General features: G+C 45.4%; 1 protein-coding gene across 6 annotated transcripts in view; it reads right to left on the minus strand.

Annotated features, from left to right (window-relative positions):
* Positions 1 to 26,659, minus strand: part of LOC119164164 (serine/threonine-protein phosphatase 2A 56 kDa regulatory subunit epsilon isoform) — a 61,289-nt gene that overhangs the window by 26,590 nt on the left and 8,040 nt on the right. For 4 of the 6 annotated variants that reach the window (XM_037416285.2, XM_037416284.2, XM_037416283.2 and 1 more), the window contains exon 2: positions 13,977 to 14,173. In XM_037416285.2, coding sequence (XP_037272182.1) covers positions 13,977 to 14,102 — 126 coding nt within the window. In that variant the 5' untranslated portion in view covers positions 14,103 to 14,173. Of the gene's footprint in view, positions 1 to 13,976; positions 14,174 to 16,626; positions 16,650 to 20,966; positions 21,108 to 26,659 lie in introns of those variants that run through there. The other 2 variants (XM_075871136.1, XM_075871138.1) reach the window with 2 other exon arrangements.

The raw sequence follows: 26,659 nt of genomic DNA on the forward strand, positions 1-26,659 counted from the left end.
TGATTCGGGGCATCATCATTCATGCTATTCTGGAGCTTTCTTTAGATAACACAATTTCTGGATATAACTATCGATTCCTGTGATGTTTGCAGCAATGACATATCAGTTCAAAATTGCCTTGATGCCAGTGCAGAAGTACGAACTTGTTTAGAATGTACCGATGTTGGCTAGTGACGAAAGCTCATGGTAACGCCAGAGTCCTTCAATACCTTTACTGGTCATGACGTTCCAGCTTAACTCTATGAGAGACCTTTGTGCGCTGCAAGCAGAGGCCGCAGCAGGGCAGCGTTGCATTCTCGCCGGGAGCATCGGGCAGACAGCGGACGATTGCTATGGTGGCATGTTCCCACATGTATTTTATCGTATGTTTGCTGCTGTGTGTGTTGTGCATGTGGTGCCTGAAGGCCGAAAACGATGAGGCATACACGCTGCATGCCTGGGTGCCGATACGGTTACGAGGGCAACGACGGAAAAAACATGGGTGATCGGTATAACACAAAAGTAAAACGTCGCCTTACTAATGATTAAACATGCCCTTGTGGTCATAGATACCTGCAGTAGCTGTAGTAGTTAACGGTGAAAGCTGTGTCACACCCAGAAGAGAGTGACTGATTGGACGCCGAAGTTGGACTAAGGTCACCTGCTCACGGCATGTTAGAGTTATTGAACAGAGCATAAAGGTCTACTTCTCTCCTGTTCCTCGTCTTTTTTTGCGCTCGACCTTTATGCTTGGACATGCACTAACTCGCCCAGCAACGCATTTTATTGAACGCCACTGCCCAATTAGAAGGGAACACAATGCACATTGTGTCTTCCCTCTTGGTGGCCACGACTTCTTTTCGTGGCGAGCATAAGCGGCAAACGCGGAGTTACATCCAGGCAAAGCAAGCGCGTTGCTCTATGCATTGCAGAACTATTTTTGGTATGGATGAACGCTATGAGCCACGTCGATGCTTTGGGTAGGGGTTGCCACCTGGCAGTGTGTTAAAGCGACAAAATTACACTCTTATTGTGAGGTACCGAATAGGATGGACGCATAGAAATGACGCGTAGAAGAAACTGATCGTGGATTCCGAGTCATAATGAATTATTACACCCTACGAAGAGTAATGCGAGAGGGCATCGGTAAATATAAAAGGTATTTTTTAAAGCGTATAAAGTATGTGCTTTCTGAATACACAGCTCACTTGCGCTATGTGTGTGCGTGCCGGCTGTTTCCCTGCAAGTGAATCGAGAAGCAATTCCTCTTAAGTGACGGTCGACTGCCTAAGAATCCTAATCCGATTCCTTGGATGCCAGCTTGTCATACCAAGAGTCACATTCGAGTTATGACTCAGATTCTGATGAATGAGCGACATTTCATGAGCATCTGCGTCAAGACAATGCTGGCTGGATCAAAGGCCACTTTTCTCCCCCTGTGTTTCCATGTGACACCGTTTTGTACACTTATTTTTATATCTCTGTGAACTATGTTTATTGTTGTAGTGAGTACTTTTTCAAGAGTTATATACTTTTTTTGGATGTCATCTTGCAATTACTCATGAATAAAGCACTTGATTGTACAAAAAAAAAAACTTTCTGTTAGACTATGGGCAACCTAAAAAAAATTTGGATTTTTTAATGCACTCATCTAAAGAACTTGAATAAACAGCAAAAAAAAAAAAGAAACATACCCTGCAGAGTCGCACTGGAAAAACAAAGTCACCCCTTAAAAGGTTAAGTTCAATCAATTAAGAAGATAGGTCTAAATTTTAAGGGCTCATTTTGTTTACTAGACACGATATCAATGAGAACAAATGGACAATGATGCAAAGTATAGGGGATGTTACTAGAAATACAGTTAAACCCCTTTATAAGAGACATGCTCCGAGCAGCGATTCGTGTCTTATATATGAGATGTCTCTTATGAGCAGGGTACCTCATATGCATTTTCTTAAGAGGAGATGCGAGCCGAAAACTCGAGTTTTTAGCGAGCTTTCTTGTATTTTTGGTTTTTACTGAATTGTAATCCTCAACCCTTCTTCTATCATCTGTGAAACTTTCAAAAAAAAGTCGCACAGAAAAATGCAAAATAATGTGTATAAAGGCGTCGCGGTGGCTCTAAATTTTGCGAATTTCCGCCAATATTAGCCACCTTTGAATGCGTGCTGCACCCCGTTGCAGCGCCGCCCGGCGTAGCGACCAGTTGGGAAAGTTGCGTTCGGCCTCCTTTTAGCTCCGACAACCGCCAGTTTCGTACGTGAGCAAGAAAATATAAAAAACAAAGCTTTTTTACCATGGGGTTTGAGCTGTTTGAAACGCGCGGCACTTTGAGCCACATCACCATTGGCTACCGAGTCAGTGCCGACGGTACGGTGACGGCCATCAGCATAAGGTCCGTCTGCTTATCTGTGCGTCTATGCATATAAAATGTGAAGGCGGTGGTGACTGCACGTGCTGTTGGCATCGGGCATGAGCAACTGTCGAGATTTTGCGACTGACAGATGAGAAGCTCCTTGCTCGATGCATTCAAGGGAAAACCCAAAATGCGTCGGAATCCCTGAACAACAAGACATGGCTACTTTGCCCCAAGACCAAGTTTTTCTCTTGAACAGTTGTCAAGACTGCGGAAGCTATTGCAATCCTGTGGTTTAATAAGGGTCATGCTAGTTTCGAGCACATCCTGGAAGAGCTGAACATACTCCTATCTAGGAATCTAGTTGCTTTCAGCCATTCCTGGGATGTGAAGTGCATCAAGAGGATGTCCGGGCGTTTGACAGCAGAAGCAAGGGCCACCGTCGTAGTGCCGTGAAAAGAACACAGCTCAAAGAGTGTGCTTGCAAGGACCGTGAAGGCACCACCTATGCTACAGTACAGTTCTAATAACTTTCACTACTTGTCAAAGTTCCCTTGAACATTATGGCCAAAGATTATGCATTTCTGACAACTCTATGGTAAAAAAGATGTTTCAAACTTTCAAATGCATTTTTCTTCTTTTGCAGTTTTGTGTGATCTGTGCTGCTTATGCAGGCTAGTTAGTATACTTAGTATAATAAAGAATTGAGACAGTCAGAACTATTATTTCAGACGAGGTAAAAGCGTAGGCCTAGCCAGCGAAAGCAGCGACAATGTCCGCGGCGAGCGTCTCATGCTTAGCACTGACGATGTGTTTTTCGAGTTATGCATGACCCACTACTTCTTCATTACATATTTCCCCCTTGCTGAAGACGGAGCCAAGTAGGTGTTCTAAGGTGTCGTGAGAACAAGTGGTTCGTGATACGGTTTGAGACGATCCACGTGTACGATTTCGCAGCCTCAGCGACACAGGTCCGGAGTGGGCGTGAGCGGTTCGATGAGGTAGTTGACAGCGGAAGTTCGCTGTATGATGCGATAAGGCCCGTGGTACCTGCTGACGAAATTTGTAGAGGTACCAGGAGCAGCAGCGGGAGGCACCCACAGCCAAACAAGAGAGTTGGGTGAAAACTGGTAGTGGGACCGTCCATCGTCGTGACGAAATTTCTGCAGCCCTTACTCTTGTGTTGTAAGGGTGCGAACTAATAGCCGACATTCTTCCACATACCGAGCGGCTTCGGAAACTGGTGTGCCTTCGAATGAGTCGGGTCGGTAGGGGAGAATGGTGTCGATTGGAGATTATGGCTCTCGACCATAGAGTAACAAGAAGGGAAAAACACCGGTCGTCGCTTGAGGCGCCGTGTTGTAAGCGTACGTTACGTAGGGAAGAATAAGATCCCAGTTAGTGTGGTCGGAGGCGACATACATAGAAAGCATGTCGTCAAGAGTGCGGTTGAAATGTTCGGTCAAACCGTTCGTTTGCGGACAATATTGTCACCTCAGTAACGCCTCAGTAACGGAAGTTGTACGCCAGGAGATCAGGCAAGCGCTCTCGCTTCCCGAGCCGAACACGAGCACTCCCAGGGCAAGCTATGCAGACGTAGTCCGCCGACAGCCAGCGAACGTGCTGACACCACATCAGTATCACCAGCAACATCCACCGACAACGCCTTGGTACTACAGAGAAACTTCGATGCCGAGGCGGCCACCACTTCGCAAAACAGACATCTGGCGTACCCCTGATCATAGGCCCCTGTGCTTTCACTGTGGGGAAGCAGGCCACATCGTTCGGTATTGCCCGTATCGCGCCGCAGGGTACCAAGGGTTTCCTTCTACGGTTCCTAGGCGCCATTTCAACGGAACACCTGACGTCGACACGAATGTCATGACCCCGCAGGATGTTCCTCCTGGGTTTCGGTCACGCTCACCCTCTCCTGGGCGTTATTCTCCATCTTCTAGACGGAGCACCACTGACATGCCAAGAGGGAGATCTCCTAGTCCACGCCGGGGAAACTAAAAGCAGCGACCTCGGGGGGGAAGGTTGCGAATCGTCGAAGTGCTGAAAATCCCCCATTACTGCCGAGCGAAGAGAGACACATTTTCAATGAATCGACGAAGGATGGGGTTGTTACTGCCGAAGTTGCAATTACGATTGACGGACATGACGTCATGGCATTGGTCGACACTGGCGCGGACTTCTCAATAATGAGCGAGAGTCTGGCAGACACGCTCAGGAAGGTTAGAATGGAATGGACAGGACCGCAGATTAGAGGAGCTGGAGGGCAGCTACTCACACCTACCGGAAAGTGCACCGCAAGAATGAAGATAGGGGATGCATCCTTCGTCGCAACTTTTGTTATCCTTTCTGAGTGTTGCAAACAGGCAATCTTGGGGATGGATTTCTTGCGGGAATATGGTGCCATCATAAATATTTCGGACGGTGTACTGACCTTTTTAGCGGATCAAAGCGCAGCGCTACACCGAAAATCCCTACGAGTCATTGACGATGTGACCGTACCTCCGTTATCGTGCCGCCTTGTTTCAGTCACGTGCAGCGAGCAGAATACTGGAGAAGGAATCGCTGAACAAGTATTGACGCTCCTACTCTCTCGTGGTGTTGCAATTGCCAGAAGTATCGTCAATGTTGTGTGTGGTGAAGCAGAGGTTCTGTTGACGAATTTTACCAACGAGCGACGACACATTACACAAGGCACTACAGTTGCCTACTTCGACGAGACCACCGAAATCCGCGAGTGCTGTGTAGTACAACAGGACGAGCCGCAAGCCACGTCAGCCCCACCACCTATTGACGTAAGCTCGGATTTGTCACCAGCGCAGAGACAGCGTCTATTAGATCTTCTGCACCAGTTCAAAGACTGTTTTTCATCGACCTCGAGGGTCAGTCAAACGCCACTGACGAAACATCGGATAATAACGGAGGAGACGGCAAGGCGAATACGACAGAATCCATACCGCGTAGCACCGAAAGAGCGTGAAGCAATCCAAGAACAAGTGAAGAAAATGCTCGATGATGACGTCATCCAGCCGTCAAGAAGTCCTTGGGCGTCGCCGGTAGTGCTGGTTAAAAAGAAAGACGGAAGCTTGCGATTTTGTGTCGACTACCGCAAGCTGAACCGTGTGACAAAGAAAGACGTATACCCATTACCGCGCATCGATGATTCACTCGACAGGCTGAGGTATGCACGCTACTTTTCGTCAATGGACCTCAAAAGTGGGTATTGGCAAATTGAGGTCGACGAACGAGATAGAGAAAAAACGGCTTTTGTAACGCCTGACGGGCTTTATGAATTTAAAGTCTTGCCATTTGGATTGTTCTCAGCCCCCGCAACATTTCAGAGACTGATGGATACCGTTCTGTCAGGCCTTAAGAGGCAGACATGTCTGGTCTATCTGGACGACGTCATTGTTTTTTCAAAAACATTTGAGGAACACCTGAGCAGGCTGCTATCGGTATTCAGGGCAATAAGATCTGCCGGCCTGACACTGAAACCCGAGAAGTGTCACTTCGGTTTCAAGGAGCTTCAATTTTTAGGTCATGTGGTGAGCCATGAAGGTGTTCGACCTGATCCCGATAAGATTGCGGCCGTCAGAAAATTTCCGGTACCAAAAGACAAGAAAGCAGTCAGGCGTTTCCTTGGCCTATGCGCATACTACCGAAGGTTTATTGCCAATTTCTCCCACATAGCCTCGCCGTTAACACGACTCACAAGAGAAGACGTTTCGTTCACATGGGGCGACGATCAACAGGTGGCATTTGACGATCTCCGACAACGCCTGCAGACTCCCCCTGTGCTTGCTCACTTTGATGAGGATGCTCCTACCATGGTCCATACAGATGCCAGCAACGTGGGTTTAGGCGCTGTACTCGTCCAGTGGCAAGACTCAGCCGAGCGTGTGATCGCATATGCTAGTAGGACGCTTTCCCGCGCCGAGTTCAACTACTCTACAACGGAAAAAGAGTGTCTTGCTGTCGTATGGGCGGTTATGAAGTTTCGTCCGTACCTCTATGGTCGTTCCTTCCACGTAGTCAGCGACCATCATTCCCTCTGCTGGCTGACCAACTTGAAAGACCCGTCTGGTCGGCTCGCACGGTGGAGCTTACGCCTTCAAGAGTTTGATATGACGGTCGTGTATAAGTCCGGACGGCAGCACGCCGACGCCGATTGCTTATCAAGGTCACCGATAAAGCGCGATGATGACACAGACGATGAGAGCATGGCGTTTGTAGGAGTCATTGACACCACTACGATTTCGTGCAAGCAGAAAGAAGACAGTGAGTTGCTTCCTCTTATTGAATTTTTGAATGGCCGGACAACAACCGTCCCTAGAAGATTTGCAAGGAGCCTGCCGTCATTCTGCTTACGTAGTGGTGTTCTCTATAAGAAGAACTTTTCCCCCAGAGGAAGCACCCACCTACTTGTCGTTCCGACGTCACTTCGTGAGGAGATACTTTGTGCTTGCCACGATGAGCCAACGTCTGGTCATCTCGGATACACACGCACATTGGCAAGAATCCAACAGAAATACTACTGGCCAAGACTTCCAGCTATTGTGAAGCATTACGTGCGCACGTGCCTCGATTGCCAACGACGAAAATCGCCACCGTTAAAACCAGCTGGACTATTACAACCAATTCAAGTGCCCACGGTACCTTTTGCCCAAATTGGAATGGATCTCCTTGGACCATATCCGACTTCCCATGCTGGCAACAAGTGGGTAATAGTCGCCACTGATTATCTTACGCGCTATGCGGAAACAAAGGCTTTGTCAAGTGGCACCGCCGTTGAAACCGCACGATTCTTCGTAGAAAATATCGTCCTGAGGCACGGTGCTCCAACAATCATAATAACGGATCGAGGTGCCGCTTTCACGGCCGCGCTCCTGAAGACAGTGCTTGAGCTCAGTGGAACAGCCCATCGGAAAACCACTTCCTATCATCCACAAACCACCGGCTTAACAGAACGCCTCAACAAGACTCTTGCGGACATGTTGAGTATGTACGTGGACGTGGATCACAAGAACTGGGACGACATTCTACCGTACATCACGTTCGCCTATAATACAGCGCAGCAAGAAACTACACGAAGAACGCCGTTCAGTCTCCTTCATGGCCGTGAAGTGACGACGATGCTTGATGCCATGTTACTGCACGACTGCAATGACATCGATTTGGACGCTGCATCTTTTACCCAACGAGCAGAAGAAGCGAGGCAGCTTGCGCGCGTCCGAATCACCCAGCAGCAAAATTATGACGCCCAACGTTATAATCTGCGACACCGACATGTCGTCTATCGGGCCGGCGACAAAGTCTGGGTATGGAGTCCTATCCGCCGCCGGGGACTGTCCGAAAAATTGCTGAAGAAGTATTTTGGCCCCTACAGAGTTTTACAACGCCTGAGCGACGTTAATTACGTGGTCGTTCCGGACAACCCCTCGACAACTCGCCAGCAAAAACCAGAAATCGTGCACGTTGTGCGAATGAAGCCCTACTTTTCGGACTGATTTACACCATGCATCTACTCCACCGTCTTTTGTAGAAGAGCATCGGGACGCTGCTCTCTGGAGGGGGGGCAAATGCCACATTAAATAAGCAGCGCCAAGAGAACAACGAAGAACACGCGCAGCGGGAGAAGAAGACGAGGTTCTCTTCCGATCAGTTTGCCAGTGTTCTGGTACAATTAAAGTGAGTTTCCTGGATTCGACTGCTGCTGTTTCTGCATTGTGACAATATGCGGTAGTACAGCGGTGAGCCACATGGCATTCAGCAAGAAGTTCTTAAATTACACCTATGAGAAAGACGCGGCCTCGGTCGCTCAAAAGTTCACGCGGAGCGCCGTGACGAAGAACAAAACGTTGGAGCAGGAGAGACGCAACGTCACGTGCTGTCTCGGCTGATAGAACGGCCGTTTCTGCATATCTCGTGAGATGGTCGATCGCTACAATAATCCAGCGATTCCCAGCTGATGTATATGGCAGAGGACCATAAAGGTCTATTCCGACTCGGTCGAATGGTCGCACTGGGCACGGTAACGGCTGCATTGGTGCAGTAGGACGGCTAGGATCGTGCTTGCAATCTATCTGAGACCGCAAGACAGTAGCGCACGGAGGGATTTGGGTGTCGTCACTAATGACCAACTCCGCGTAGGAAGAGTGATCGTCCGCAGGTAGGGCATCACCAAGGGGACAAAAAACGACTTCAGCACGAGCGCAATCAATGACGGCTTGGTGATCGGAGAGAAAATCCCAGCCTAAAATGATGTCGTGAGAACAGTGCGGGAGTACTACGAACTGCACTGTGTAGGGCACTCCTTGAATTACAAGTCTGGCGGTACACGCGCCAACAGGCTGCACAGGCTGTGCAGTGGCAGTACGAAGACACGAACACGAGTAAGGAGTTGTAACTTTACGAATTGAACGGCAAACTTTTTCGGCAATTACAGAAATGGCGGCACCAGTATTAATAAGGGTAAGTACAGGTACACCTTCAAGAACAGCATTAATCACATTCGGCGGCGAACTAAGAGGGCTTGTGCTTTGCGACGAGGACGCAGTTTTTGCCCCATGAACTGCGTCATTTAGTTTTCCGCATCGATTGTAGGGGGGCGTCGGCGCATCGGGGAGGGCGAGCGACGACGTGGAGGAGGAAATCGACGATCAGAAGAAGGTCGGTGGCTTGGTCGAGGAGGGTGCAATTCGGGGTCTGGAGTGTAGGGAATATATGGTCGTACTCATACGAACGTGGGTTTTCACGTGAATGGAGTGGGCAGCAACGGCACAGACGTGCGACGTGTCAGCGTAGACCACACGAAAAGCAGATTGGTCGGTTGTCGGCAGTGCGCCATGGATTAGGGACTCGGTGGACTGGAGATCGTGGCGGCTGGGCGGCATAAACAGGAGCAGGCAGTGGAGGCAGCGCTTTGAACGTTTGTGGTCGTGGTCGTGTTGCTGCTTCGGCATACGTCAATGGTGCATTAACTGGTGGCACCAGCTGCGTAGGAAGGACCTCAGACACTTGGTCTTGTATAATAGTTTGTAGTGTAGGCCTAAGCGGCGCACTGCGCTCCGGAAGGCCGGAGATGAGTGACAGTTGGCGGGCAACTTCTTCCCGCACAAAATATTTGATCTACGAGAGGAGGACGGGATCTTGCGAGGGAGTTAACCCGGACATCGATTCCTTATGTGGGACAGCACGGCGGGTGATGAGACGTTGCCGGCCGAGCTCATCATAGCTTTGGCAGAGCTCTAACTTGAGCGACAGTAGCCGGGCTTTTTGAAATGTGCATCTAGAATGCGTCCTCGTCAATACCCTTAAAAATATGCTTGATGCGGTCCACCTCTGTCATGTTCTCATCGACGCGTTTGCACAAGTCAATGACGTCTTCTATGTAACTGGTGAAATTCTCACCAGGCAGTTGAGATCTTGACAGAAGGCGCTACTCCACACGAAGTTTGCGAACAGCAGGACGACCGAATACTTCGCTGAACTTTGTCTTGAATGCTGTCCAGGTTGGAACGTCGGCTTCGTGGTTACGCAGCCACAAGTGGCCAATGCCACTAAGGTAAATGCCGACGGTGGCCAGCCTCGTGGCTTCGTCCCATTTGTTTAAGACACTCACGAGTTCGTAGGTAGCCAGCCAGCCGTCAACTTCGTGGTCGTCAGTGCCGCTGAATATGGGAGGGTCCCGCTGACGGACCGCACCGGAGCACACGATGGCCTGGGGAGCCATAGGCGGAAGACTTGTGGCAGATGCAGTGGTCATAGCGGCAGGTGGAGTCCGGCTTCATAACTCTAGGATTGCGAGGAGACCCAGCACCTCCAGCAAATATATTAAAGAATTGAGACAGTCAGAACTGTTATTTCAGACGAGGTAGGAGCGTAGGCCTAGCCAGCAAAAGCAGCGACAATGTTAGGGGCGAGCGTCTCGTGCTTAGCACTGACGATGTGTTTTTCAAGCTATGCATGACCCACTACTTCTTCATTACATTAGAATTGTCAGAACTCAACAAAATTTTGTACATAGCATGATGAAGGCCTGTAGAGTGCAAGCATATATTTTTATTTCCAAAGTTGCTAGCTATGTTTTCCAAAATATTACATAACATTGAAAGCCCTTGGCAACTAGAGCCATGGTAAATTCTTGTATTTTATTATTGTATTTTACCTTTTTACACATGAAACATGTATAGTTTTTTGCACTTTACAGTTCCAAAGGATCAGAGTGAGCTATATCTGCATGCTTTATCTCAAAGTTTTATAGGTCAGAATTATCACATAACAATGGTCATCATTTTGCAGTATCTGAGCTGCAGAAATAAAGCAAACAAGCTACATGAAAATAAGTAACATATTTGAAAAGAGTAGAAAAAAACTCTTTTAGCATGCCGATTTGAGTTCAATTCAGACTCTTATTAAAGAAAATCATTTCCTGAGTAGCATCTCCCCTTAATCCGCATTTTACTGTAGACACATTGTTGTCTCTTGTATCAGTGTCCCTCAGAAAGGGGTTCGACTATAGTTATAATGCAAATATCGAGAAACAAAACATGACGAACAGATAACTCGCCGCTGTAAGAAACTAAAGCTGCGACCTTCAAATAGCGCGTACGATGCTCTACCACTGAGCAACGGCGGCAGCCATTTCTCCATCCACTTCATAGGGTACATATGTGCATTTAAACGTGGCAGGGTCTGTCAGCACCACCATTACTGCGAGTGTGGAGCACTTTTAGTGGAACACAGCAATAAATGCATTATGACTGTTGTTGCAACAAAATATCAGCCACACTGAAATTCATTTGGGCCTAGTTCGCACATAATCCAGAGATTAAATCCCAAGTTTGATGGCATCCTGTCTAAATGCATAGTGCGAACGTCCAAATCAACGAAATGTTTACTCGGGGTTTCAGAAGCCTACCAAGGCTCCCGTCAAAAAGCTTCCCATACGGGGAGCCCAAACGTTCAGAAAGCATTTTGTTCTTTTTGGTCGGCGCATCTTTTCGAATTCACGCTATGTTCCCGAGACAAAGTTGGAGCGCCAGCAGACACAGGCCCCACTACGAAAAAACGTGACGCACGCAAGTGCCAACTATCAATCACTTTATTCCGTCACACGTCAATGCATACACAGGCACGAGGCAACCTGCTCGCAACTAGCGCGCAAGACAGCTCTGATCAAAAAGCGATACATGGATGACAGCCAGTGTATCAGACATCTAAACACATGAAACCACGTTCAGGTGAGCGATACCCCATTGTCCCAGTACTCACCCAAACAGGATTTCACGCGTTCGCATATCAGACAGACGTATCTAATGCTTATTTCACTTTTCGAATATAGCTGCTGTGTGTGCATGGTGCAGCAGGCTTGCTTGAGATTACATAGGTATTTTAGTGTGAAGTGATAAAGTAGTAGCATGTATTGCGTGGGATTCCTGCACCAAATCTAACACTTGACACTTCATGGTTTACCAATACCAATCCGAAACGCGATGCGATCCGATTCATTTTGTTGTTGTTGTTTTTCCGAATTATCACTCAAAGAACTCCCCAACCGGCCTTTTGCTAGCTAATAGCATCCACGCATGAAAACTACAAAAGAAAATTCACAGAGAAATTCATTTCTTTCCTGAAGAACAATCACTGCTCTGTCCACACTAATTCCTCACTGGTAGCATGGCAAATGAGGCATCGTCATGCACAATCCATAACACATTATGTCACAAGAACTAACCTCTTCAAATATTTCCTTCATGCTATAACCGACTGGAACAGCTCAGCTGCAACTAATCTATGCCACATTTGCGCTATTGATACAGTAAGTTGTTGAACATGCCGTCGCTTCTTTATCGCCTTCTGTATATTATGTCACTGCGCTAATACATTATCTGCACCTGTGATGTTGTGCAGTGTCATTTTTCCTTGTTATTTTCAGCTTCCAATTGTTCATTTCGCAATATGCTTTACATCGTGTTAACGAATTGTGTTATTGTTCTTTATTCATGTTCATCTCCTTTTTCTCTTACATCTCTTATATTCTTATGCCCTTACTGCTTGGAACCTTAGCGGGTCTGCAGAATGTCATACTTAAGTAAAATTTAAAAGATAGCTGCTGTTCGTGTGTATCGTGTCTTTTCTTCACGAAGCACATTGTGTGTCTGAATTGTAACTTTAGCCTCAGCATGGTAGGAAGAAACGTGCCATACGTGTGTCGTACATGGTGTGTGTCATGAGCCAATGAAAGTAGGCAACAGATACGGCATTGGTGCTTCTACGGTGGCCAATAAGCTTGGTAAGATATGTGCCGCTGTGCAGGGAGAGAATGAGCAGGTAAAAGATGAGAAGCGGACTGACGTTTGTTTCATAAGATACACGAACATATTCCCCGACAAGTGCGGTGTATACACGGTTCCTTTCAGCTTCCAGGGGCTCGCGCTATACGGGGGCTCACCTTCCAATCTTTCTTTACAGTGTTGAAAGTGTAAGAGCCTGTCGAAATTCGATCACTGAACAATTTAGTACCAGTACAGGAAAGACGAAACGCATCTGATGATTGCGGTATGGCACATTGATAGTAGTAGGGCATGCGTGAGCTAACTGTTGACTAACTTGCATAACGATGAAGAAAAATCTACGCATATCCTTGAAGTGATGGCCGGTGATAGGGCGAAGCAGTGCGCATCGGATCGTAAATCGTGGCCTTTTACTCTGCTCCGGTTAACAACCTTTTATTTTCTTCTTTATAACCTTTTGTTCTCTCATATACTGGGCAATTAAACGTCGGTGTTTTTCTGGCGCTGTGACCTTTAATTTTGTTTGTTCGGGTTGCACCTTTTGATAAGCTTTTTGTTCACAGGTTTTTCGGTTTGTACATCGGCTGTAGACGTTGGGTGACAGTTAACGAATGGAGGGAGATCGTGCAGCTTTAAGGAGCTTCACCCCTCATAATTTTATCTTCCACATGGAACGCCATGTGTGCCCGATTGATAAATTCACATGGGCAAGCGCAGATAAGTTCTCGTGCCTTCTTTCCTTACCTTCATGAGCATCTTTAGTTGTCAATCGGCATTTGTCGTGTCAAAACTTTTTTGTGTCCGTGTTTGCATGCCCTGTCTCTGTAATGATTACTCACCAATCATTGGCTCTGTTTTTTTAACCCCAGTACTGAAATAATGTTCCCTAGATTTGACGCATTTGCGGATGGTTCTTTGTGGTTTTTAAGACTATTTGCTGGCCTACATGGTGCTTACTTAAAAGACATAGCTTATTTAAAGTCACGAATCAGAACACACACAATGGGATGAACGTGATAACAAGGCTGGCGGCACTATGCTCATCCTCATAGTATCCGTTGGAATCAACGAATCCCGAAAACATTTAAAAGTACATACACTCAGACTTCAACATAACGAACCCATATTTAACAAAATACGAGCTGTAAGGAAGTAAATGAAGAATACTCTTGCTGTAGGTATAGTGTTAGGAATATATCATTACAACAAATTTTCGGTTGATGCCAAAAACAGTTCAGCTGGGAGCGCCAGCCGTCCCGTCATCGTGTTGCTGCCTCTGTGTGTGTCCCCATTCGCAACTAAATTATACAAGTTCTTCGTGAAGTGGCTCTCACCATGCGTATGATCTCCGGGTAGACTGGCTCTGTGAGCACCCCACGGCCAGCGGTGACATAGTCGACCAGCTCGTTCAGCGTGGCCCTCTTCACCTCCTTGCCCTTGATGTCGGCCACGGGGTCCATGAAGTCGAAGACGACGCTGCACTGCCGCAGCTTGCGAATCAGAAGCTCCTCCTGCTCCCCGGCGCCTACATCTGCACAGTCATTGATCGATTTCGTTAACTACTCTGCTAGATATAATTACCAAAGATATTTAGTACAAACACAGAATTAAAGATGTTTAAATGCATGCTAGGTTGTTTTTGGCTGTCAAGAGTTTGCACAAGGACTTTTGTCAAGCTGCTGGACAGCAGCTTTTTGTTCTTGTCCTCATGCTTATTATCTTGCTATAATGAATGCCAAATAAATTGATTGACTGACTGATTGATTGATATCAGACTCTACAAAATGCCTTTCAGCTCGAAGCTACCTGTTGCACTAAATTGCCCTAGTGACATGCTTCGCATTGCGATTCAACAATAGCGGTTGGTGTTTCACATCCAAAAACCACAATACGATTGTGAGGGATGCTGCAGTGGAGGGCACACGAAATTTCAACCACCTGGGGTTTTCTAACGTGGACCTAAATCAAAGTATGCGAACCTCTACAGTGTTGCCTACATCAAAATGCAGCTGCCGCGGCCGGGATTGAATCCTGCGACCTTTAGCCAGCAGTAAAGCCCAACCGCCAATCCACCACAGTGGGTGACATGCTTTGCATCCAACAGGTTCTTTAAGACTACTGCCCTTAAACCAGGACACATCGAGGTGCTCTGTGCAAAGTGCCATTTACCACATAAGCATCAAAACTGAACATAAACAGTTTACAGACTACGATTACCTCAATAAAAACAAGGTCTGATGTCTCATACTTGAGTGGTGCTTAATAACACCGACTTTCGTCCAAAGGTGCAAAAGGACATTGACTGTCAGCATGTTGTCAGAGATACACTCTAAAAAGGATGCCTTTTTGTCCCAAAACAATTATCACCAAATTTGCTTGTGCTTCCTTTCTTGAAAAGTCGGAGCTGGCCTCTTTCCTATCAAGAATGCTATGTCACACTGATAACGCGCATGTTGTTTGTTACCTGAAAGTGCCGGGAGCGTGGCGCTAGTGCATGGAAAGGAACGCAAGATAAACAATCATTCTTGTGGGGCAAAAAGACGCCAATTTCACTAGACCTTTTCTTAGAGTGTAACTTCCAAAGAAGTCAAATCGCTCTCAGTGTACTCTAGAGTAAGAGCCGAAGGCACAAGCTAGGGACGAGTGTGAAACAAGCAGAAAAAAAAAAGGTTTCTTTTTGTGTACATCAAATCGCAAACTTTCCAACATAACCGAAAATTCTGCAGAACTTTCAATTCCACTATACATTCATAGTCCATGCAAGCGACATATATATCCTTTTGTACAGCTTGGACCACTTCAGCTGCTCACATTACTGAACGAAACATTTGGAGCAGCACATTTCAAAGAGATCAACGTGAGTCACGCAATTCCAAGGAACGTTATGCATCATGCTTTTATGTCACAGAACATGACACATTATCAACAGAGAAAGCATTACATAGAATATAATTAATGCCTCTTGAATGCAGTGACATGACTCAGCAACCAAAGTGCATAGCTTGTGTAGAACACAATGGAAGCACAATGGAATAGGATCAGTATATGACCAACTTTCAATCCCACAAGCCTAGGGGTTTTTAACTTTCTTTTCAGTCACACAAAAGATGTGTGTATCTGGACCATTAACAAGAAATTCGTAGTTTCCAGCAGTCCAATGTATGAATATAAGCAGGTCAGTTGCAGCACTTTCGAACACAATATTAAGGGACAATATTTATCAGCAAATTTGAAAACATTCAAAAGCACAAAAGATAATTACACAATGTAAAAGGTTTCTAAAGAGGTTGGTTATTGAGAAGGAAGAACTCTCTACAAAGCTCGACATTACGAGCAGTCTTAACCTCTGGAGATGTGTTACGTATTTTAGTGCCCCCAAGTCCAGTCATAGCTCTTTCAGCCTATGCAATGTAACGATTTGATAAGTTAAAGTTGCCATTGAAAGCGTGTCTAGTACCTCAAGCTGGTGAAAAAAAATGCCACGAAATCTGTGCCCCCATTATGCGACAAACTGTTTTCAGAGCCCAAGACGCATGCCTCGGCAGTTGACCGATGAACCGGTGTTGCTGCATTTGTTAGGTGGTAGTCAAGTCCAGATCTGCAATGCCTTCGTTGTAATAACGGCATCACATTCAGCACTGTAAGAGTGCTACTCAAAAACTTGCGTCGAATTACATGATCAATATCTGTACTTCTCAAACGTGATGCTCTAAACATGCTTTTTTTTTTTCATAAATGTGAGCAGCTACAAAAGTTTACGAAATGTTACCGACGGAAGTGGAAATCGTACAAACGCAGAGTGCCTCGTAACATATGTCCGTAATATTACACACTAATATTAATGCGCTGTAATATAAGACTATCAAAGTTCTCCATAACTAAACATAAGACATAGTACAAAATGCAACGGGCGCTTTATTCCACTTCTTGGGCAACAACAAGAATAAGTGAAATGATCTCGTTTGGTGCACACAGAGAGCGCACCTGATTGACACGACCATCACACAGTGTAGCTATGGCAGAGCTGGCTGTTCCCGGTAAAAGGCCGCGACGCTATCCACCCCCCAGGTGGGGTTGCACGCACTATCATCAGCCATTATCAGCCGATGCTCGCTCGGGCGCACCACAACGCGCCGCGAGGAGACGGGAGGGCTTTCGCAAAACAACTTCCTTTTCCGGCCAATCCCACCTATGTCTATCTTTTTTTCCTTCAGAGTTTGCTTCTCTAGAGCGAGTCCTTTCGCAAGAGATGACATGCATCGCATCGACGGCTGCCGTCATTCAACAGCCCCACCTCCCCCCCCCCTTTTTTTCCCCCAAGGCCGGGCGAGGCGTCGGAGTGTGCGACAACGCGTGCATCCCCCCTTCCACGCACGCGCGATAGTTGGAACGGGTGACGAGGGCGCGAAGCATTGTGACAACTCATCCGTGTGCTGACGAACGACACAGCCCGACAAACAAAAGCCGCCCGTCATGCCTCCCCCGCCCGTTTTTTTTTTTTTATATAAAAGGATGCGGAACCGCAAGGACCAACAACGCAAAGACGAGCACCAGGAGAACCCAAAGGCATTGTGTTAGATAGACATGCGGGGTTTAACGTCCCAAAAACCACCACATGATTATGAGAGACGCCGTAGTGGAGGGGTCCGGAAATATTTGACCACCTGCGGTTTTCTAACGTGCACCCAAATCTGAGCACACGGGCCCACAACATTTCCGCCTCCATGGGAAATGCAGCCGCCCCAGCCGGGAATCAACCGGCGACCTGCGGGAAGGCATGGTATTTCGTTCGAGCAGTGTTGGTTGGCCCGGTGTGCTATGAGCACCACTGGAGACATTACAAGGCCCAACTGTGGTCGCAGTGGCTTAAAAAATGCAGATGTGCTCTGTCTGTGGTCACTGTTTCATCCATGAAAAAAAAATGAACAAGTCTAACATCAATCCACCCAAGAAGATAAGGTCAACAATGTAGTCACCTAGGAAGACACCACTAATACAAAAAAAAAGAAACTTTCTCCCTTCCCCATTTTTTAAATTTATTTTTCATTTTCCTTTTCTCATTTTATTTTTTCTTCATACCTCCTTTATTTATCATCAAAATTATTTCTTGGCTTCTACCCTATTCATTTAATTTTATTTATTGGTTCAACCCTGTTATATTTGTGGTATGGGCTCTGATACATTCATTTATTTTTTCTTCTTTTGCCCCCAAAGTAAATGTATGTACACAGTCAGCGATAACCTCACAGTACAGCAACATAACGCAAATTACATTCATTTTATTTGAAAGACACCAAACACTTTCACATTCTTTAAGACTGTTGATCTGCCCACACATCTCTTTTTAAGCCGCTCATTTTGGTACAGAATTGAAACATTTTGCCAAATATTATAGGAGATCCCAAAGTCAGCATTCAGTCAAGATAATATTTTAGCTAAAAGCAGCAAACCTTTCCTGTCCAATAACACTTTTTTTTTATAACGAAAAAGCCAATACACCTAAGCTGGGAGCCTTTTTTCAGCTGACACGGCATTGATAGAGCTGAAGGGCAGGGTTCATCACAGTTTTTGTAGTTGTAGCTCGTACCAAATTCTTTGATTGTCATGGAGTACAGCGTGAATCCTGAATTTCTTGCATCACGAAGGTTACACTCCGTATACCACGCAACCACGATACGACTATAAAGCACACTGTTGTGGAGGGTTTCAGAAATTCCAACCACCTGGAGTTCTTTGAAGGGCACCTGAACGCACGAAGCTCTATCACTCTTTGGAAATGCAAACGTCGTGGCCGGGATCAAACTCATCTTTCACGTCAGCAGCCGAGCACTGTCACCACTGCCCCACTGCACTGGCTTTGCCAAAGATGTTATGGGGAGGAGTTCCGGATGATGTTGACAACATGCAGGTGGGTAGGTAGAGAGAACAAAAAAAAAAAAAAATAATGCAGGGTAGCTGCCATCAGAAAGGAGAGATGTCGTAATGGTATGACTTCATATCTTATCAAGCACGCAAGGTGAAGAACAACACAACATTGTGTGCCGGAGGCCTCTTTGTGACGCTGAACAAAGTGGGGAAGTAGTGGAGAGATAAGCTATCGAAGAACTCCCAAGACGAAACTGGCATCGGTCACAAACTGGAAAGGACGTCGCCACAGAGGTCATCAGAGAAACTGTGACGCTGCATTTTCATCCTTTATCGCTGTTGCGAGAAGAGAGCGCCACTGCACCTCCTCCCTTCTCCCCATCTACAGCCCTAAAGATTTTCATGTCACCAATGATTCATTATGGGTAGTAACAGCGCACAAACTCACGGGACGAAGAGAAGTAACACACACAAGCGCTGTGATAGTTGGGCTAGTTGGTGATACATTATGGGCAGTAACAACGCACAAACTCACGGGACGAAGAGAAGAAACACAAACAGGTGCAGGACTATCAGTCCTGCTTCACCAATGATTCACAAAATTTTATGAATAAGTAAGTTGATGCAACATGATGCCATGAGAAACAGCTGACTAGCTGCACCCTTGCAATCGCTACGGCCGTTACATTTTGACTGCAGCTATCGAAACATTTATTCATTTATTTTTGTGCACAACACTCCATACCAGGGTTGATCGTTTCATACGATGTCAAGATATTGTGCTTAAGGTCACGAAGTTGCGATAAATGTTGACAATGCCAAGCGGCTCAAGCTTGACGACGTCAACTTTAGAATCAAGTTTGAATATGTGTTACAAGCGCTGCTGGATATATGAAGACACTATGTTGAAAAACAGCATGCAACGGCATCTATGTGGGTGCCTTAATTCAGGTTGTTGCCTTGCTTTCATGCAACTTTAAAAAAGCAGCTTTTTTGGTTTCGTGGCAAGTAACAGTTTTTGATTTGTTTTAATTCAAGCAATGGAAAAGCAATTATAATAAAATCTGGAGTACCAAAACTCCGATATAACGTTGTAGTGAAGGGCTCCATAAATTTTCACCACCCAATGCTTTCAACATACACCGACATTGCATAGTACATGGGCCTCCAACAATTCATCAACATCAAAATGCAACCGCTAAGCTCGGGATTGAACCCGTGCTGTTCAGGTCAGCAGTCGAGCAACTGTTGATGCTGCACCAGCGCGACACATCAAGTAGAAAGCAAGCGGTTTGGCTAGCTGAACATGATAGCAACTGCAGTGCACCACTCCAGGTTTAATTGAGGAGCCGTGACAGCAGAATAGGCACAATAGCTTGAGTTATATCGCATTAATAGAGTGCATTGGTTTTGTATTTATGGTTCACGCGAGACGTTTACTCACAGTAAAGAAGACTTTACCAGCCCGGCATTCAGCCATGGACACCGAATTTCGAGTTCAAAAAGATTTTTTTTTTGCATTATTAAAAATGTTTTTTTTTGGTACTGTACTTTACTAAGACTTATTCAGCACTTCCCATGCAATAAAAAATCCTTCAGCAACTATGTCTTGCATAAACTACTGAATTTGAATTCAACCAAGTTTCAAGATAGCAAAGTTACCAATTTTACCGACTTCATTATACAAAGATTCAAAGCCTCTGTACAATGACTGTTCAAAATATTTCAAACCGCATCTGGCACTGTTCAAATAGCGTTCAACTCACTTCATGCATTATTTGACACGTCTTATAAGGTTTGAAAAATTACTGTTCTGCATGCCTTCAGGTATCTGAAGCAGATATGCCTCCTAAGAGGACCAACAACAGGCCAGTAAATATCAATCACACACTGGTGGAAGTCCTAAGACTATAGTGGTCCAAATCAGTCTTTCTTTCCATTATTCAAACAGGATTTATATAATTATATTTCCTTTGAAAGTCGCAAAATCCAAGTTGACAAAAAAAAAATGAAAGCAGATATGTTGTACCAGAAGTGAGAGCCAGGAAAAGGAGCAAATCGGCAAATAGATTTTACGTTTAAGTATGACACCACGATATGAATGCAACCCACAAGGCAGTTCACATGCCCAAATATGTTTTGCAATGTGCAACCTGGGATACAACTAAAATCGTCTCAGACTAGAGCACGAAAGCTGGAAACGGGATGCGTAAATGCACCGAACCGTAGACACGTAAGTGCGCATGTCGCACATGTGCAAATATACGCGGACATGCACACTCGTCCAAACCAAAACAAGATGGACGCCGCATGAAACCAACACACTGTTGTGAAAGCCCTAACAGCTCCATGGTAGGCAAAGCAAAGCGAAACAAAAGTGGCCCAGCATTATTACAAAAGTGCAAGAGGAACTACACACGACGCAGCATGCACAGTGCTCTATCTATCGCAGGCCTCACCTCGTGTGATCTCACTTGATCTGGATATGCCAACGCAACCGCCCTTTCTCTCCCTGCACTTTCGCGCCAGCTGCTGCCATGCGTTACATGCCTGGTTACTCGAGGTCATCAACGCCCGTACGCCTGCCTGAACCGGGACGGTTGAGGAGCGAGGAATGTACGACACATGCTGCGGCAGCGACGACGACAAAACGACTCGCACTCTCCTCTCCTTGGGGCTTCGAACAAAAAAAGGACAAGAAGAAAATAAAAAAAGGGGTGACCCTGAAAACAAAGCCGCAACGAAGATACACAAAATGTAAAAAAAAAAATGGTTTCCGGGACGAAGTAATGGGATTAGCATACATTCCACGTAGTCCTTTCCCTTCTGGTAACTGCCACAACTGCGCTCCCAAGAGCCTGAAGCCGTATGCATCCACGAGGCATTCAGAAAGAAGCAACAAAGTAAAGAAAGGGGAGGAGGAGATGAAGACGCGAGTGTCAAGTTTTGCATGTAAATAAAGCTATATCGTAACACTAACGGTGAGACCATTATGAAATAGAGTAATTAAGGCCAATTGCATGCAATTTCAGACAATCATATTTAGAGATGCACTTTCCATCTTACCCTATGCGTGACTAAAAATGGATCGAGCTAGTTCAAGAAAGTAACAAATCGTGAAAAACGATATCAAATTTGAGCATGCTAAATACTTTCATCATCAAAAGCCCTCTAGGAATGAAAACTGAAACATTATATTTTCTTGGCAAATCAAAATCCAGGGTGTGCAATTGACAATACTCAAAATTAAAGCCTAGTCCCACCCTCCTTCTATCCCTCACCTTTCCCATGGGAAAACTATAGAACGAACGAGCCACTTTCCTTTTTTTCGCGAGCGAAAGAAGCCGCAGACCTGAAACACCACAGCCGGCGCTAGTTACAGCCACTAGAGCGCATAGTTTATCAGCGGAAATGTTTTAAAACAATACACCAAGAAAATCTGGCAAAAGATCACTATCCTCAATCCTTATGCATCACTATGGAAGCCAGACGAAAAAGGTGTACAGACACGAATTCTCACGACCTAGTTTATACGGTAACACAGGGACAGACTTGCGCAAGTGTGAAGCTCTGTGAATGCTCATACAGGTGAATGGCACACCTGCTTATATCAACACTAATGCGACGCGATGCCACAGTACTGATTCTGGTGGCTTCATACCCCGGTAAAGCCGGTTGCGATGACATCGTGGGTTCAAAATATTCGAAACTGCTGCTTGTGCGCCACCAGTGGAGCCACAGAGCGGAGCAGCCACAGAAACAGCACAATATCTTAAGCAAGCATGTGAAGCAGAGCTCACACAGTGTCGTGACGTCAGGGTACAGTAGGAGCAGAAACTAGCCTAAGCTCTTGGGGAATTGCCCTTGCCTTTCATGCCTAACAAACACAACTGAAAATTATGCTGTCAATACCCTATTAACACGTCTGCAGCAAGAACAGTGCAATACTAATATCAGGACAAATCCAGGTGACCCAGGTCAATGCTGCAAAAATAGCAGTCTGCAATGTCTATAAGAATAGACCAAACCTCATCAGATCATTTCGACACGAACGTGCGGTACAGGGCTACATTTTATTTGTTATGAAATCGTGGTGCTGTTTCTGTTCTAGTGAAACGATTAACCATTTTCAATAGTTTTTTTTTCTGCACCAGTAAAAATTTTCAGTCTGGAAAAAAAAATCAAATGTGAGCATAAACAATATATCATACTGCTGCTAAATGCAACTAAACACCTGATACATGACAAGAGTACATTAAACCATGCATTCCCATGTTTTTCTTCTCGTTTAATTATTTCTTTATAGGGAAATGCCTATTACAAAGTGCTTCAATATTGCAGTTGCAATAAACACACGCACCTAAGCTATACAGTTTAAAAAAAAGTTAGACGTAGAAGGATCCAATGTCTTGTTGGGATGTCGATCAGACATACCAAGGAGACCTTTCAATGAGATGAAGCCATGAGACGTGTGAGCGAGACCTGTCTGTGAGACACATCACCAAGACATATTAAGGAGATGTTCCGAGACTTATCAGCCAAACATATCAAGAAGGCGCTTCAATAAGACGTAGAGGCAATATGTAACGGGAAGACGTAACAAGGAGGTGTTTCAAGCAGACATATCAGCGAGACACATCTAACACATCAAGTAAACATACAAGACGTGCTAAATAACATGAAAGTATAATACGAGCGCCGCTTTCAGCCACGCATTCTCGTGACCAGCAAGTAAAGAAAAAAGCACAGCTTTGTAAAAAAAAAACCGATAACAATGACATGTCTCACTGATGTCCCAACAAGATGCCAGCTCTTTACAAGTTTCTATGCATTAAAAATACTTAACTTTGGCGTGTGCCTAATGGAAGTGAAATATAGACCCTTTGAGGTACTTTGGCGACAATTCTGTACACCGCTTGTTTTTGCTAGATGTGTTGACTAGTGGCTAAGAAAGAGAAAAATACACCGAGGTTTGAATGAATTAAATCTCCAGTCTAATAAACATATCTCCAACTTCATTTTGCAGTGCAATGCTTTACATGAAGATTTCGTTGAAGGCACAACCACCCTCAAAGACTTGCTCGACGTGCCACTTTCGAAGAGCAACAAAAGCATCATTTTTGATTGAAACGAACATTACTCAGAACTTATTTGCACTATATTTCTAAGCCCTAGGTTTAATTCTACTTATGCAAACACTGAACACAAATTACTTCATGTTAAATAGATGTTCCATTATAATATAAGTTGGACTAATTGCTGTACAACACTAATTATAACCCTTTTTTTTTACAGCAAAACGTCATGTGACTTAGATGATGTTTCTTTAAATGTGACGCACTTACTGACAGTTCTTCATGCCTTCCACTGGAAAGAGGTAATGTGACTTCCATTCGGCTTTCAACGGTAGTAAAATAAGCAAAACCCGAAAAGAAAAAGGCAAGCCCCGCTAACGGGACATTGACGTCGCCACCCTTGACGTCAAATTTTCGCGCTCAAATTTATTTATAATCCGCTGACCTTCCGCAAGCGCAAAGTGGATGCAGAAAGGGCACACGACACGGGAAACTTGGCCACACCAGAAAGACTTTAGAAAAAATAATGAAGAGAGAAACATTGCCCAAGGCAAGCTTGCCACAGAGTTGGGAATGCTTCTATTTCTGAAGGTCCCCTCCCCCAAGTGGAGCAAACGCGCAGAGCTGCCACGGGCAGAAGTCGCCGGGGTCTGGCACGCGCAGCCACAGAGACTGCATCCCCCCTCTCGCCATATTCCCATGACAAAAATCGAGAGTGACAGCGCAGACCTGTGTACAAAACAAAAACGCTGCAGTGCTGGCGGCCGGCAGGCACAAACAGGTAAATGCCGGCGGGAGAGGAGGGGTGGTATGGAGCATGTATTCAAGATTCTTTCCGACGACGACTCTCTTCCCTAGTCACTGCCAAAATCTCTCCCAACCCGCCCCAACCCCCCTCAAAGGCCTGGCAGACATCAACAAACAGCTAGACTGGATCAATCACGGTGTCCCTGGCTGTGGTTAATAAAACGCTGGTTGCCATATTTTGTCACGAATGTACAAAATCATTTCAGTCACCGATTCGAGTTATCTTTCTTTTTGTTCTTTCTTTCTTTCTCTGTTTTCGTTTTACTTTTTATTTTGCACATTTCTTACCATATCGCATATGATTTTACATCGCATTGATTTGTATAGTGTACTTCACATTTTGAATTGGATTTTCCTTGTATTCCTATTACGTAATTTCGTATATCTACGGTTTTTGCCTGTTCACCACATGCTGGTCTTCTGGTAATATCGGAATTGGACTTTGTTATTTGTAACTGAGAACCCCCGTTTTCGGTATTTATACTAAGGACCTTCACCTGAATACAAACATTCTGTAACTGATGCACATGTAACCAACACATTGAAACTGAAGAGTGAATGCGAGAAGGTGGTGACAAAAGTAGTGACATGGGTAACTTGTCAGTGTGTATGGGATGATGTGCTCATTAGAGCAAGTATGTGCACAAGTCTAGTTGCGAGCCAGTTGAACATAGAAACCAGAAATGAGGGACATGTAACCACCGCAGCTGTCTGCACGAATTGGTGAGCTTTTCAAGTATCGGAGCCTCTTTACCAGGCCTTTCAGTAAGGACGAGGAACCTTTCATTATTACCATGTGTGGTATTCAAATTAGCAGTGATGAAGTACTTATGATTGCAGTGAGAAACACCTAGCACAACTTTCTCGCACAGATCAATGGCAGACAAGCTGCAATAGTGGGTGGTGGAGCTGATACCTAATCTCAAGTTGTTACCGCCAATAATGGCACCTTACTACTGCCTATAATACCACCTCAGGTTCTGAATAGATGAGAAGAACTGTCGATGAATTGAGGTTATGCTACGAAGTTTTATGCAATAACCTACAGGAGAATCTGGCACTGCAATCGTTCAACCAGGCTAGGAACGATGGAAAGTACAAGCTTCGGATTAGATTGCATTAGCTGAAGAACTGTACACAGGTATTTTCCTATACTTTCCATTTTGTTATCGCGCAATGTGGGCAGTGGGTGCGGTATAAGAGGCTGAAGACCATTAGGTATCTTGGTTCACCGTGCCACTGCAGCTCAACAGGTTGTATTTGACAGCGTTAGCAAAGCGTTGTACACAGACCCCTGACTATAGAAGCCGCGTCCCATGCCAGTGCAGGAAATGGCATTACGTTCAGGTTTTTCTATAAGCACATCTAGCCGAAACTCTATCAAATCAGCTGCCAAATGAGGGCGAAGCAATGCAGATGCATTGTTAGGCTCCACTGACACGACATTACAAGAGGATGAGAGATTCATTCGGGTCAGGCCACTGGGAAAAATGCACCTCGCATTGTAGTAGATGTGTGCCTACCTCAATAGAGTAATTGGATACTAATAAATAGATAATGCATCCTTTCAAGGAATAACAAACGTGTTCAAGTGTCGTAAAAAAGTTACTTCGCAACGCCAAGACTGGAACACAATTGTGGATAAATGCATGCCCTGGTGGTTGAATTTGTCCAGGCTTTACTTTTATTACCCCATCACACAAATTTTCTGCAGTAAGTTTCACACATAATATCAACTGTAGGAGATTACCGTCCCAAAACCATGATACGATTATGAGACCCCTGAAACTTCGACCACCTGGGGACCTTTAACATGTAGCTAAATGTAGGAACAGAAGTCTCAAGCCTTTTCGCCTCCATCAAAAATGCAGCTGCCGCGACTGGGATTCGATCGTGCAACCTGCGGGTCAGAAGTGGATTACCACAACCTCTTGATCCCCGTGGCGGGTGAAGTTTCCCATACATAAAAATGAAGTGAATATAACTCCACATCTTTTTGTTTAAAGCTCGGTAAATAAGCGCTACACATCTCAAGAATGAAATCCATTTGAAGCAAATCCGAAGCCTGAACTTCCTTCCGATCATTCTCATGGTGGTTGAGGCACCACTCATGAAGCCCCCGGCACTGACACTAACAGTTGTATAGCATGAAAGTCAACAAACTATGCTAACACAACATGCGCTGCATCATCTACATCAGCAGTGCCCTGCACGTCTTATCAACCTTATCAGTCAAGTCTGAAGTAACGGGCAAAAATTAGCATAGGACA

The sequence above is a fragment of the Rhipicephalus microplus genome, chromosome 8, assembly GCF_043290135.1.
Source record: "Rhipicephalus microplus isolate Deutch F79 chromosome 8, USDA_Rmic, whole genome shotgun sequence".
NCBI classification, from domain to species: Eukaryota; Metazoa; Arthropoda; class Arachnida; order Ixodida; family Ixodidae; genus Rhipicephalus; species Rhipicephalus microplus.